Source organism: Callorhinchus milii, unplaced genomic scaffold, assembly GCF_018977255.1.
Source record: "Callorhinchus milii isolate IMCB2004 unplaced genomic scaffold, IMCB_Cmil_1.0 Scaffold11, whole genome shotgun sequence".
NCBI lineage: Eukaryota > Metazoa > Chordata > Chondrichthyes > Chimaeriformes > Callorhinchidae > Callorhinchus > Callorhinchus milii.
The window spans coordinates 8,671,885-8,685,195 of record NW_024704752.1 but is presented as its reverse complement, the minus strand read 5'-3'; the positions used below and the strand labels follow the sequence as shown (position 1 = coordinate 8,685,195).

At 42.0% G+C, this 13,311-nt stretch overlaps 1 protein-coding gene across 8 annotated transcripts in view; it reads right to left on the bottom strand.

Annotated features, from left to right (window-relative positions):
- The window catches only part of LOC103181252 (disks large homolog 1), a 198,152-nt gene that overhangs the window by 26,647 nt on the left and 158,194 nt on the right, over positions 1 to 13,311 (bottom strand). For 7 of the 8 annotated variants that reach the window (XM_042339091.1, XM_007897864.2, XM_042339089.1 and 4 more), the window contains 2 exons: positions 13,109 to 13,211; positions 3,808 to 3,922 (listed from right to left, as the gene is read on the bottom strand). In XM_042339091.1, coding sequence (XP_042195025.1) covers positions 3,808 to 3,922; positions 13,109 to 13,211 — 218 coding nt within the window. Of the gene's footprint in view, positions 1 to 3,807; positions 3,923 to 5,813; positions 5,989 to 13,108; positions 13,212 to 13,311 lie in introns of those variants that run through there. The other variant, XM_007898298.2, reaches the window with a different exon arrangement.

The following is a 13,311-nucleotide window of genomic DNA, read 5'->3' as shown; positions in this document are numbered from 1 at the left end:
AATGTCACAACAGCAACAATTTTGATGCCCAGTAAATCCCAAAAGCTTCCTTCAGGACAACTGCTGCCAATCTCAGAGGTTTGTATCTATTTTGGGGACTGAATTTGAAGCTCAGGTTGTCATCAAGAGCCAACTGGCATTTAAGATCAATTTAGCAGCAAATGGTTAAGCTCAGACCCAGTGTCTCTACATGGATATTAAAGCTTTGAAATATCAGACACAGATGATATCAAATATACTACACAGGCCTTAGCTCTACTGGAGAACAGCACAGAATGTTTTGAAAGCTTTATGTTGCTCCAACCCATGGAATACACTCTATTTTTAATCATATCCATTAGATTAAACCACTGATGGCAGACTTGTGCACTTTTGCACAAACAAAGCCAATTCTAGTAGTGCATGAGAGGCACAACTTGCAGGCTTCCCAACCCTCTTTCCTTGAAGTAGACTTGGTCACAAAGTGGGGATCTTCGGATGAAGGCTGCTAGCAATACAGTGTGCCACCAGCACTGTGAGAAGTGGTGGTGGTGTTTGCAGAGAAGCTCAGCATCTATAATGCATCTCAATACTGCTCATTAAGACCAGCTTCAGTTTGTTATGAAGAAAGCTAAAACATCTTTTCTAAGGTATGGTGCCCAAATTGCACACAATGCTCTAAATCACCTGTAACATTACTAATTGTGTTTTATATTCCAGCCCTCTTGTGATAAAGACCAACATCCATTGGCTTGTTGACGGCTTTTTGTATTTGGGGAAAAGAAAACAATTTATAGTTCCATTAAATAGATGCATTTTAACAGTTCTCTTTTATTTGCTTTATAGCAACTAAGATTGTGCTGCCTCTTAATGTAGTGCTGCCTTCTTTTTGTTAAGCAAACAGCAAGAGGAGAGGGAAACTGTATTAAATCTCTGCTTAGTCTGTCTCTCACAGTATATGAGTAGAGGCCCTGAGGCATATGATCAGCAAGTCTGCTGAGCCCGAGTGGTAAAGGGGAGTGAGGCTGGAAATGTTCCCTGGACAGTATGAAGTGCACCACTGGTGTATCCTCTAGATGCTCCTTTCTTCCCTGTAGGAAAGCATCTGGCCTCCCAGCTGCCATTTGCTGATTGGAAACCGCACACATGAATTCTCAACATGACACGCTGCAGTTAATACACTGAGCACTCCATTTCCATCCTGCCTCAGACACAGCCCTGCACCCACTAAAAACAATACACATACAGCAGACGAACAACTGAAGGAAATGTGTTTGTTCAACAAGCAGGATGTAGAGAAAATGAGAAAACCTCAAAAGTTAATTTGGATCAGTGCTGCATTCTCTCCCCAAACCACCCCTATAATAGCCAGTGTTCCTCTAACTTCAGAATCATCATTGCTCCTTACAGGTTCATTACGTATTCTAACAAGCTTTTTCCTGACAAGTGTTGTACACAGGTACAGAGTAGTTGAAGATGCTACAAAGATTTAGTATTTTAGTGAACACCACTACTCTTTCTGACTCATTGCATTTCCCTCATGTGCTTAATGCTAGGATCAGAGTGTGGTCAACACTCTCTTATGACAAGAAGCTTAATAGCTGTGTTTCATTATCCTCTTATGCATAATGAATGTTCTATGCAATAGTTTGATACTTAACATCCCAGGATTGACATGAAAGGCTATATAAATGTAATATTGTTGTTGTTGTTGCTTGAAGATGCATGGGGCTGTTGAAACAATTCTGCTAGTAGCAATTAACTGCAACAGAAGCATTGTTTCCTCTGCGCCCTCCTCCACCATCCGTACCCATTACCCCGTTGATCAAGGTCATGAAAGATTTAGTTACGAGTAACCAACGGAACATTCGGGTTAGTTGTTTACAGTAACACAAAGAAAGAACTTGCACTTTTATACTGTCTTATCACATCAAATGCCTCAATATGCTTTACAGAGCTTAACTGTCAAGCATAGCAACTGGTTATGCAGGCAACTGCAAGTCCCTGGAAAACAGTCATGAGGTGAATGATCAGTTTATCTGGAGGTTTGTTGACCAGTTCACCGGGAGAAAACTGCTTATCTTTTTGAATGGTGTCAAGGATCTTCAACATCCAGCTGAAGGGACAGGCAGACTGGACCTCGGTATAACAATGTCAACAGGAAGCAAATTGCAAAAATCCGTTAAATGTAGAGATCAAGGATTGAGTCACTGAGGTGTATTACCACACGGGTGGACAAACAAGTCTCATTCAGACTCCTTTTGGGATGTGGTGCGGCACCGAGTGGTAGTGTTTATGGATCGAATTTCCAATCCTGGGCTCCTGATCTCAGTCAGGATCTCAGTCTGGAGCTGTGAACTCTCTACTTGTGAGTGAAATATAGACACAGGATGCTATCAGCAAGCTTCAGAGCTGGAACACCAAAGGTGTAAGCACTGTGAAGAATACTAGCAGGTCCTGAGTTAAGGAATGTATTTTGAGGTGAAGCAGACAGAGACTGGGCATATAGGAGACTCTCCTTTATCCGAGGAGGGAATTAAATGCCTTAAGCAAAGAAAATCTGACCGCACGTGTCGATGGGTGAACCCAGCTAAGCAACCTATTTTGCAGGCAGCACGTCGGTGCAAATCATTAACAAAGTCGTAGGCGTCTACATTGTTTTCTTCTACAAAACATCAAATTGTGTCTAGAATCTCAAATCGTGGTTTTTTTTAAACACTGAAACCCAACAGATGCAGTTTACATGATTTTAGAGGATACTGGTGGATTTGTAAAACCACATCAAAGCAGTGACATGGAGAGGATGAATTGCACATTGAGAGCCAGACGTTCATCCTGCACTTTGATGCTTTGTGTGCAGCACACGTGGACTAGGGTTTCTTCCTGGAGCAGCTGACAGCTGGAGCTGCAGCGTGACTCAGGCTGAAAGGGCTGAACACAAAGGTTTTGAAAAAGTATAAACTAAGAGCAACTTGGAGCAACCAGCCACTCACTCACAGCTGCCACCATAGCCTACAACAGACTCAACTGTTCTGCAAGTCCAAACAGCAAGAATTAATTTCAGCAATAGAAAGGCAAATGTTTTTAAGATTGTATTGCTAGGCATCAATTGGAATTTGAGGTGGAGGAAGACCGATGGGAGGCAGGGATAGACAACCAGGGTCCGGGGGGGGGGGGGGAGGGCGTGGAAGGGAGGGAGGAGGTTAGTGATGGAGAGGGAGCAGAAACTCTAACTAACTTTAGATGCAGGGGTGGGGGAAGAGCGGAAAGAGATAGATGTGGGGAGAGATTAAACAGTTTGGGGAGAAGAAGAGGGCAGGATTTAGACAACAAGAAACAATGAGCTCAACAAGGGAAAGACAGCAAAAGAGTGCGTGTGCGTGAGAGCCCGCAAGAGAGAGAGTCAGCGCGCGGGGTGGAGACAACTGTTCTTAAATATAATGAACAGACCATCAAAAGCAGCGAAGGCTCATTCTCACTCTCAGTCCTGCGGTACTCCAGTATATGTAAAATGGAAACATCACAGTCCAAGCTGCCACCATCAAGAAGATTCTAAACTATAAAAAGACCTTCAAATATTTGCTTACGTAAATCAGGTTCTGACAGAGTTTGTTCTCTGCTTGATGACTGGAAAACTAAATCTACCACTAGGAATACTTAGAAGGAATAGAATTGGAAGGAATTTTCAAACTGAGAACTCAAGACATTTGGGAAATATACAGCAGCATCACACAATTTGTAATTTAAAGACCAAAGCAAGTAAACTCCCCCTCTTCCTTCTCTCTCCCCCCCACCTCACAGTACAGGAGCAGCACTTTGTGTCCTTACCTGACGTAAAGGGATCGCTTTTGACTGGTGCGCAGAGACCCTGATCCGGAACTGATGCTGCTGTTCATCATCTGTTCCCGCAGGTCATGGATTTTAGCTTCAAATCTGCTGTATTCTGAGAAAGGAGCAAAGAGCAAACTATTTACAGCTTCTCTTGAACCAATTATACCAACCACGTAAAAGCTAAGCAAAAATAAATATAAAATCATAATTCATTACGCAAGCATACCAGGCCGGCACAGGATCAGAGGGGAAAGCACATCGAAGGCAGGTCAGCTGCAGACTGAATATGAAATACTTTAAAATTGTGCAGCACAGACTGCTTATTCACTCCACCACCATCATTACTGCCTGTTCTGTGCACTGGTGTAACTCACTCATGAGCTGCACTCTGTGCAGTTTACTACACTGTGCTCTACTAATGAGCTCCACAGCAAAGCACACACTGCCGACACTGCCCTGACACTTACACATCTCGGTAGAGAAGCTACACATTGGATGGGAAAAGGCTCACCTCAGTTACAGTGGGAGCAGAGCAAGGCTCTCCAGAACTCAATTGATTTGCTTAGTGTCTGACAGAGAAGTGTGAGGTTCACTACAACTGTTGGCAAACGATTATTTTTCATGTTAATTGAAAGAAATGCAACAGCATGAAGAACTGGAAAGCCTCCTCCTTTGGGTCTTTCAAATGTAACAGACACTTCCAAATGATCACTTCTGCAATTACAGCGTTAACTATGAGTGAACGAAAAGTAAGATTGTTTATAGATCTCAGGCTAAGGTTCTGTTGAATCTAGATTCATGCTTATCCAAAGGGATTACCATTTATATTGGAGTTACGATTTCTTAGCAATCAATTATATTTCACCATTATACAAGAGAAAGGGATCACAATTGGGAACACTTTGGAGTAGAAGTCACACGGGGGGAGGGTGTAATACACTGACAGCTGCTGTCTGCCCCAGCTAGCACAAGAACACATCAGACAGACCCAATCCAGAAGGGAATTATTATTCACATTCAAACAGATAACGTGCTTGCAGGATTGCAGTCTAATCTTGGGGTTCAGAAGGCTATTGAATCATCTGAGCTTTGCTCATGTATTTCATGCGACTGAACCCCTGCATTAGATTGCTTGTAGCTCTCCACTGTTAACCATTGCTTAAACCAATTATCTTTTAACACAAAGTGTTTTACATGAACAAAGCAGCTGTGCAGAGGGCCGACCGGGAAGGGGTGGGAAGAGAGTAATTAAACGCAGCCTGAACAGCAGCAGTTACCAACACAAAACGCCGTGAACATTGTCAGCACGGGAGATAGAAGCTAAAATAATGCGCTGAATTATTGAACGGTTTTGTGATCTAGTGGATGTGCTGGCAGAGCAGTGCGCACACTCTGCAGATGTGCTTTTGGGAAGTCTCTGTTTTCATTCCTGGAAGTCGCATTGTTTTAAGAGCAGCCGAGAACGAAACTGAACAGCATTTATCCAGCAGGTGACTGACGTAGATTTAGAGTTTTCTACTTGAAATCTTCCAACCTTGGGACTCATTAGTAGGAACAAGATAAATATGGAACATAATATCAGACTCACAAATCTTAAATATATTATATAGCAATTCTAAACAACAATTTCAGCATCCAAAAATTAATGTTCCTACTAACCGACAATACTGCTCAGTATTTTACATTTATTTTGAACATCCCAGTCTGCAACAACCAACTACTTGTGACAGCTCTGCTTAGTTGATGGTATTCATTTAAGCTGCTGCAGTTTTCATGAGCACCAGGACCAACTTTGCTGCAAAAACCACAAACCATGTTTCTGCACACAAGGCAAATTCTGCAAATCCTTTGCTAGACTCGAGTGCACTCATTCTGGTCAGAGCTTTCACAATATTGCAATACTCAGCACTAATCCATCGACAGAAATCTCAAACGCACAACTTCTCTTGCTATCTTTTCATTCAATTCATTATCCAACATCGGCAGAAACAATCTTAAATCACCTTTGTTTAACAGGAGATCATTTTCAGCATTGTTCCCGAAATTCCATCCGCTCCCCCGCTGACATTAAATTGGAACATCCGATCGCTGAACGAGCACTTACAACCAGCTTGCTGATCAGCAGCGATTACCACTTTCTTTATGCTACAATGGAGGTCAGAGACTGTAACTAAAACGTCACAACAGATGCAACTAGACTCCCGAGTCCACAGAATGACTCTGTTGCATCGCCACGCTGCTGATTGCACCGGGACTATCAGTTATCATACAGTCGGCCAAGATTAGACAACCAGGCAAATGCGGTATTAATATTAATATCGTGACCTACTCCTTAATATGCAAACTGTCATGCAAAGCTCACACACTGTGTTCTACACAGTTAACACTTTCTAGAAGTTTAACAATTAAAGTGAGACTAGACTGGTCCCGATTTCTCTTCAGAATAAGCTGTTTCTTTCTTGTTTCATTTTAATGTAAGTGGTTGCTGCCCCTGTCGAGTTCACCCCCCCATTAGTTGGCACTATGTCACAAGCTGAGAGAACAGGTAGGCAAATTTTCTCTGTAGTCTGCTACAGCTAAAAGGATTCTTGAGGAAAGATCTGTCACATCAGCCTCTTCTCCTGGTTTCACCCCCTCCATCTCTTTCCTGCCTCGTAAGGAAAATGCATTAGCTCCCCTGTTTCACTGTATTATCTAAGAACCTGACAGTTCGTTTATGGATTTACTAAAAGTCTCACCACTAACAAACCAGAAGCCAGCAAATGGAAGCCACTGATGCCATCCCATCAACACCACTGTGAGCTAACACGAAACATGCACCTCAAAGGGACTTGGGAATCCTGGCAAAGTTCTCCCACCCCTTGTCATGAGATGTTAGAAGTAAAAGCCTAGTAAAGAACGCAGCATGGATCTGAATGCCAATGGAAGCTGTGATCTCAAGATTTAACATTGCATCTCACGATGGTCAGACAAACACAGTCCATCAGATTCAGCTTGTACATGAAGTGAAGGGGAAGGGAGAGAGAGGAAAGGAACAAGAGGAGGGAAAGACCCCCAGAAAGACTGCAAGCACAAAACTATATATTGATCATTGAAAAAGTCACTGGAAACATTGTTTTTTTGGTTTAGTTACTTGTCTGTCCACAAATGTAAACAATTTACTATTATTGCACCTAGCAATTAAAATATATTTGAGCTAACCATACTTTCACTTACCACTGTAGTAAAATGTACGGCAATGCATGAAGACACAGTGGCTTAAAGCTCCACCCGTTATTGATGTATTGTTCTCTGAAAATTTGCATATGTGAAATACCCGGACAATGTGAAGTACAACAACTTGCCCTTATTCAGTATAGCAACTTCCACATAAGATAATATACTCAAAACAGGAAATGGAGATCATCATGCAGAATGAGAAGATGGGAGTTGGAGGATACTGACCAAGAGAGAGAGAGGTTATTAAAGAGCCTTTTGGAGGCAGAGGGAGAAAGTGAAAGTGACATGTTAATGATTCAGATCAAGCAGAATTGAAGTTCCAAACTACAGGTTGAAAATACAAATCAAGGATGGATAAGTTACACATTTTAAATATGTAACATTATGAATCACACTGCAGGTTAAGGTACCTTTATACATCTCTATACCACAATCCTATCCTGACCAGAGGTAGGTAGGCAGAAGAGGGTCCTGATCTGTACTGTTGCCTGGCCTCTCGCAATAGATAATTGCAATGTTCTGGTGAAGCTGATTGTCTGTCAACCTGATTTCAATAGTACCAGCACAAAGCTTTGCTAAAAGATTTACAAAGTATATTTGTCCATAAGCATAACCAGTCATAACTCTTATGTTTAATAAGAATTCTCAATGGCTTTAGCTCAGCCTGCAGTAGTAAGAAAAGAGACCACAGTATTTTCCCCTCAACAAAACATCAGTCAGTTTGAATCCAGAAGCAGAAGTTTGTTGCAGGGACAGAAAGGCTCAGTGGAACATGCATCAGTGTTGTAGGACATTAGCAGCAAAGGGAGCCAGAGATATTTGCAGAATTCAAACTGGGTTTATTTTTAAACTGCATTCATAATGTAAAACATTGTTCAGTGTCAATCAAAAGCCGCCTTTTCAGATGATAAAGTTGCAGGGGAAATTAGGTAAGGGTGTCAGAAGCTGCACTGAGGAGGCTGGAAACTGGGATAATCCTAGATGCCCATAGTCACCTAGATCTTCGGATGAGACATTAAACCAAGGTCCCGTCTGTCTGTTGGTGGGACAATCCTGTGCGCAAACTGGCTACCACATTTCACCTTCAAAATACACAGTCAATCTACTTTACGGTATATCCCATGAAGACCTTTAAGACACCTCAAGGATGTGATTAGGCGCTATATCAAATCAAGGATTATAAATTCAGACACCACTGAAGCCCATTCCAAGAGATGCTGCGGGCAAATGTACAGCTGGAAAACGGGTCTGTAAACCTGTCGGTATGCAATCTAAGGGTTAAATTCCTAATACAGTCTATTTCCCAGAAACTAGTTAACAATATTGAACTGTAATATGTAATTTGGATATGTGCAAAATCCATTCATATCCAATTGTTTTTTTTTAATGCTCCTGAATACATTCTAATCCCTTTTAATGCAAATCACCTTATGCAAATCCTGGCTCAGCATTGTCAACTTCTGATCATTAACCATTTCAACTTTCAATGTACCTCAAGGAGCAGGAACACACTAAAGGCAGCAGGGTATGGATGGGGGGTGAATGCGGGAAGAGAAGAAGGAGGGAAAATAGATAATGAAAATGAGTGAGTTGATCCCACATTGAGTGAAAAGGTAACTTTGGTACAGAGAGCATGCAGGTTTCTTTTCAGCTAATTCCCCCACCCCAAACCCCCAAGTGCATTGAAATGCTCACTCCCCCACCCACTTCTGACGCACCAAACTCTCAAATTCCGCTCTGGGCGCACCCAAAACGTACAGGAAGATGCTCGAGATGTAACCAAAGAGCATCCTAAAAATGTATGTACGATAAACATGTGCGCGTACGGTGCACATCGGGGCGACTCCCGACTGTTTTAAAGGGAATATCCCCAAAAAAGTGTGCAGAACCTATCTGCGGTGAAAGAATGTACCGTAAACAATGAAAAGTGAATTGACTGTATATTTGTGGGCGAACGCGGCAGCCAATTGCGCACAGCAATGTCCCACAAACAGTCGTAGATTGAAAATGACCAGTTTATTATTGTTTTGTTTTTGGAGGGATTATTATTAGGCGTGTGGAGTTGTACGTTGTATTTGTTTGGGATTTCTGTTGTACCAAATATTATATTTATAAACAAATGCATATATTAAAAAAAACCTCACATTAGGTCCATGCCTCTGGAACTCTGCTCTGATACTGATCTCTTGCTGGATAAAGCCTCCTTTGATTGCAAAGCAGCTTCACAGCAGAAATGGTTTAACTCTGAGGAGTTGGTGTTGACCAATTTCTGCAGTAATGACTCTTCTGTCTCACAGGTTAAACACCAAGACCACGATACCTGACTTGCTGGAAAACTTAGTTTTGAAGCCAGTTTCCTGACAATTAGGACAAAATGTTAGCACTGTGTTTCCTGGCTGAAATTGTGAACAGACATCTGTTATAGGGAGACTAAGCCAGCCCAACACAGTTGTCATAGTAATACAATAACAGGAGCACATAGTATGTTTATTCAACATTTATATTAAGTATCTTATAAAGTCCAAAAAAACTTCACAATTGCGCCTGGACAATCCAATTCAATGAATTTTTCTTCAAAGCATAACTTGAATATAAGATGCACAAAGAAAGTACTATTAGATAAGAATCACTGTACTGCACAGAGCAAGTTAGCCTCGATAAAACCAGGAACATCAAGTTTGCACCAATGCATTTTAACCTTTTTTTTAATATAATAAACAGAGGACAGGGGTGGTCTCCATTTTCAGCTGCCCTTCTGGATCAGGGCCAGGATGGGAACGCTGCAGAGGAAAGAACGCAACGCAGAGAATAGGGGATAAAAATGCCCATTTTATAAAGATGAGACATAGCAAGTTTCATAGAAACTTAGCCTTGTTGACTTAAACAAAGCTTATTCAGAAATGATTGTACAAACCTATACATGTTGTAGCTGTGAGGGGTTTTGAAGGGGAGGGGAGAAACTTGCAAATAAACATTGAGCATGCGGTCCGGGTATTTCACACGTGCAAATTTTCAGAGAACATTGCATCAATAACGGGTGGAGCTTTAAGCCACTGTGACTTCATGCATTGCTGCACATTTTATTAGAGAGGTAAGCAACAGTATGGTTAGCTCAAATATATTTTAATTGCTAAATGAAATAATAGTAAATTGTTTACATTTGTGGACAGACAAGTAACTAAACAAGCTATCACATTTTATAATAAGTAACTCCCTTTCCTTTTGAACTAGCGCTTTTGTATTTTTAACATCCACCTGAACATGTTGATGGGATCTTGGCTTTTAATCTCTCAACCAAAGGATGGTACCTCCGGCAATGCATTGCTCTCCCAACACTGCATTGGTGTCAGCTTAGCTAATTAGTTCAAAGTCCCTACAACCTTCTGAGAGAGTGCTAACTGAATTACACCGGGTCCATTACTTGCTAAAGGGTAGCATGGATTGATGTTTAACCAAGCTGCTGGAGACTTGGTTGTGCTCGATTACCAGCAAACATTTGACAAATTTCCATAATAGTGGTTTATGACCAAGGTAAGCCGTCCTGGAATAGTCAACCTTTCAATTAAAAAACACGATGTAAAGACACCAAATTCTGATAAAACTCAATAAGAGAAAAAGATCCCCTTGTGTCTCATGCTGTAACTACATTTGCCAGTTGATGTGAAATTGTACAGAAAGCCTTATACATGAGGAAAGTCATAGGTTCGATCCCTGATCTGCAGTGAAATTCTCTGGTGCAGTGAAATTCTCTCAGCCAGGGCTGAAGCTTCGGTGGAATAACCTCATTTGTAACCCATGTTAACACTCTGTCAGAACTACACCGTTTAGGCCACAAGATGACAGATTACTAGATATGAGAAAACACCCTGTACTCACTGGCAAAAGAACCATAAGCAGACTTGTCATTCTGGGGGGAAACGCAGTTAGTGTAGGGGGAGATCTGGCTCCATTTCTCGAGACTATAACTGATTGCAATATCAGGAATTCTGGCAGGAACCTATATCCCAGTGATCCAACACACAAGCTGCTGACCAAGAACCCACTGATTCTCTTTATTAACAGTGTGCCTCCCGCTAACAAGTGACATCACTGCACGATGCTGCCACATTGGTGCCACCCGTTCTCTTTCTGCGTCACTGAATGTTAGCAGCCAGATGGTACTGACTTGGGTCCATCCAGCTATCAAACAAAAACAATATAGGTTATTCCAGGGCAGTGAGAATTGAGTGATTGAGCTATGTACAACGCCACGTAATGGCCAGGTGGACACATGGTCTTTATTGGTCCTGTACACTCCACGTACAGGTCTAGGAGGTAACATTCGCTTAAGCAATTTTTTTTATATACAACTGTAGAAATCAGGCTAGTTGAAAAGCTGGACTTGCACAGCCGGCAGCAACTAAACAAGAGGTAACTATTACAAGGATCTGGAGAGCTGTGTTTCACCAGATGGCTTGGAGATACCACACTGTGCATGTTGTGCACATGGGCAGATGCCTTAACTCTGGTGCAAAACCCAAATGCCAAATCTAATTGGACAATTTAACCGACTGTGCAGGCTAACCTTTCTTCATCACTGGCATGTTAACATGTTATTTAGCGCTCTCCAGATGAAGCGCGATAGTACAGGGGAGAGGGATTGCAAGATGATTACAACATCTCTGTTGAGCTTAGCCTTGAACCCCTCCACACTAACCCCCGCCCCCCCCACTTTCCCCTCTCAACAGAATATTAGTTTATCTGCAGATTATTTAATATCAAAGCAGAACCCAAAACAATCAAGCTCAGCCCACAGTAGACACAACGCTCAGCTGCAAACACTGGGACTGGCGCAGCTCCTCCTCACCACAAAATTCTTCAGAGTAAGAAACTATTTAGTTAACCAGTCTGTTTGATGGATTAAACTGCTTTTGTAACCAAATTGAGAACTTGAAAAATGATAACTATGACCTCTTTTGTGAGACAGATTTGCATAACAGACAAGAGTAGGAGTAGATGTTGCACATTGGACCGAGGAAAGACTGCCTCATCAGACAGGAGTGCTCAGAGGGACGGTGTTGCTGGATGATCTTCCCGACCGAAGCAGTTTATTACAATATCCTATTGTTATGTAGAGAAATGTACACGGCAGCAGTCCTCTGTGTGCCAATGCTCATGTGCAATTCTCAGTCAAGGATCAGTAAGTTATCAACGGATGTCCTGTAGCTCAGTAGTTAGAGCACTCGCTTTCCAAGTGAGAGACCTGAGTTCAATTCCTGGCAGGGCGAAACCTTGGGCAAGTTTCCTATATCAAATGCAAGGATTATTATTATTATTAAGTAGGCTATTCACCCAATTGATCTACCATTTTGCTGTTGAGATGTCTCAAAGTGATTCACAGGGTACACTGTAAAGAGATTGTGGCAATGTGTATTTTGTGGAACCAGTTTGCCCTCCTGATGACTCAGACCACAGGCATGTACTCTCAAGCTTGAAGGCAATGGATCATCACACTAGCTCTTGCTTCAATGGTACACAGTCAAGCATGACACCGTGCAACAATAATTTTTAAAAGGAACAAACTGCACGTATTGTACCATAATTACAGCACAGAAGGCCACCATTTGGCCCATCAAGCTACCATGCCATGAGAAGCATTTCCAAACAAGTATTTTCCAGGTAAGTAAGACTCCCACACTCTGACTTAAACATCTCCAAATAGAGAGACAATCCAAAAGAATTCAACATAGTCGCTTACCATTAGGTTTCATAATAATGGCGATGGTGCTCAGGGAACAATTTTCCTTCCCACAAGGGAACAGGGGACACAAGTGCTCTTGGCTATTGAGATGCTGAGAGGACACTGCACACACTATGTGAGCAGCTAATGAAGTAAATCCGCAGAAGTTCCTTTAATGTACATCCTTTACACGCAGGCCTTCAGGACAGGTTGTGCTTGATAGCAACTAATCTCATTCAGTGACTATTTTATTAACATGGTTATTGAATACAAACAATCACTCCAGTTGCTCAGAAAGGTTTAACATGCACAAAACATGCAGTGAAAACAGAATAAAAATGCTTTGAATCCTGCACTCACCTTCTGGTCTGTATTGGGCAGCAATGGTCACGGCTTGGCCAGCATTCTTGAGCGCTGCTGCAGCCTGCTCGTGGGTGGCACCCCGCAGGTCAATGCCATTCACCTACCGTAAAGAATTGGGAGGATAGTTAGATACTGGGACTGAATGCTTGGAGGCTTTCCTGAAGCCTTCACTTACACCCTCCAACATTGCAGGAGTATCT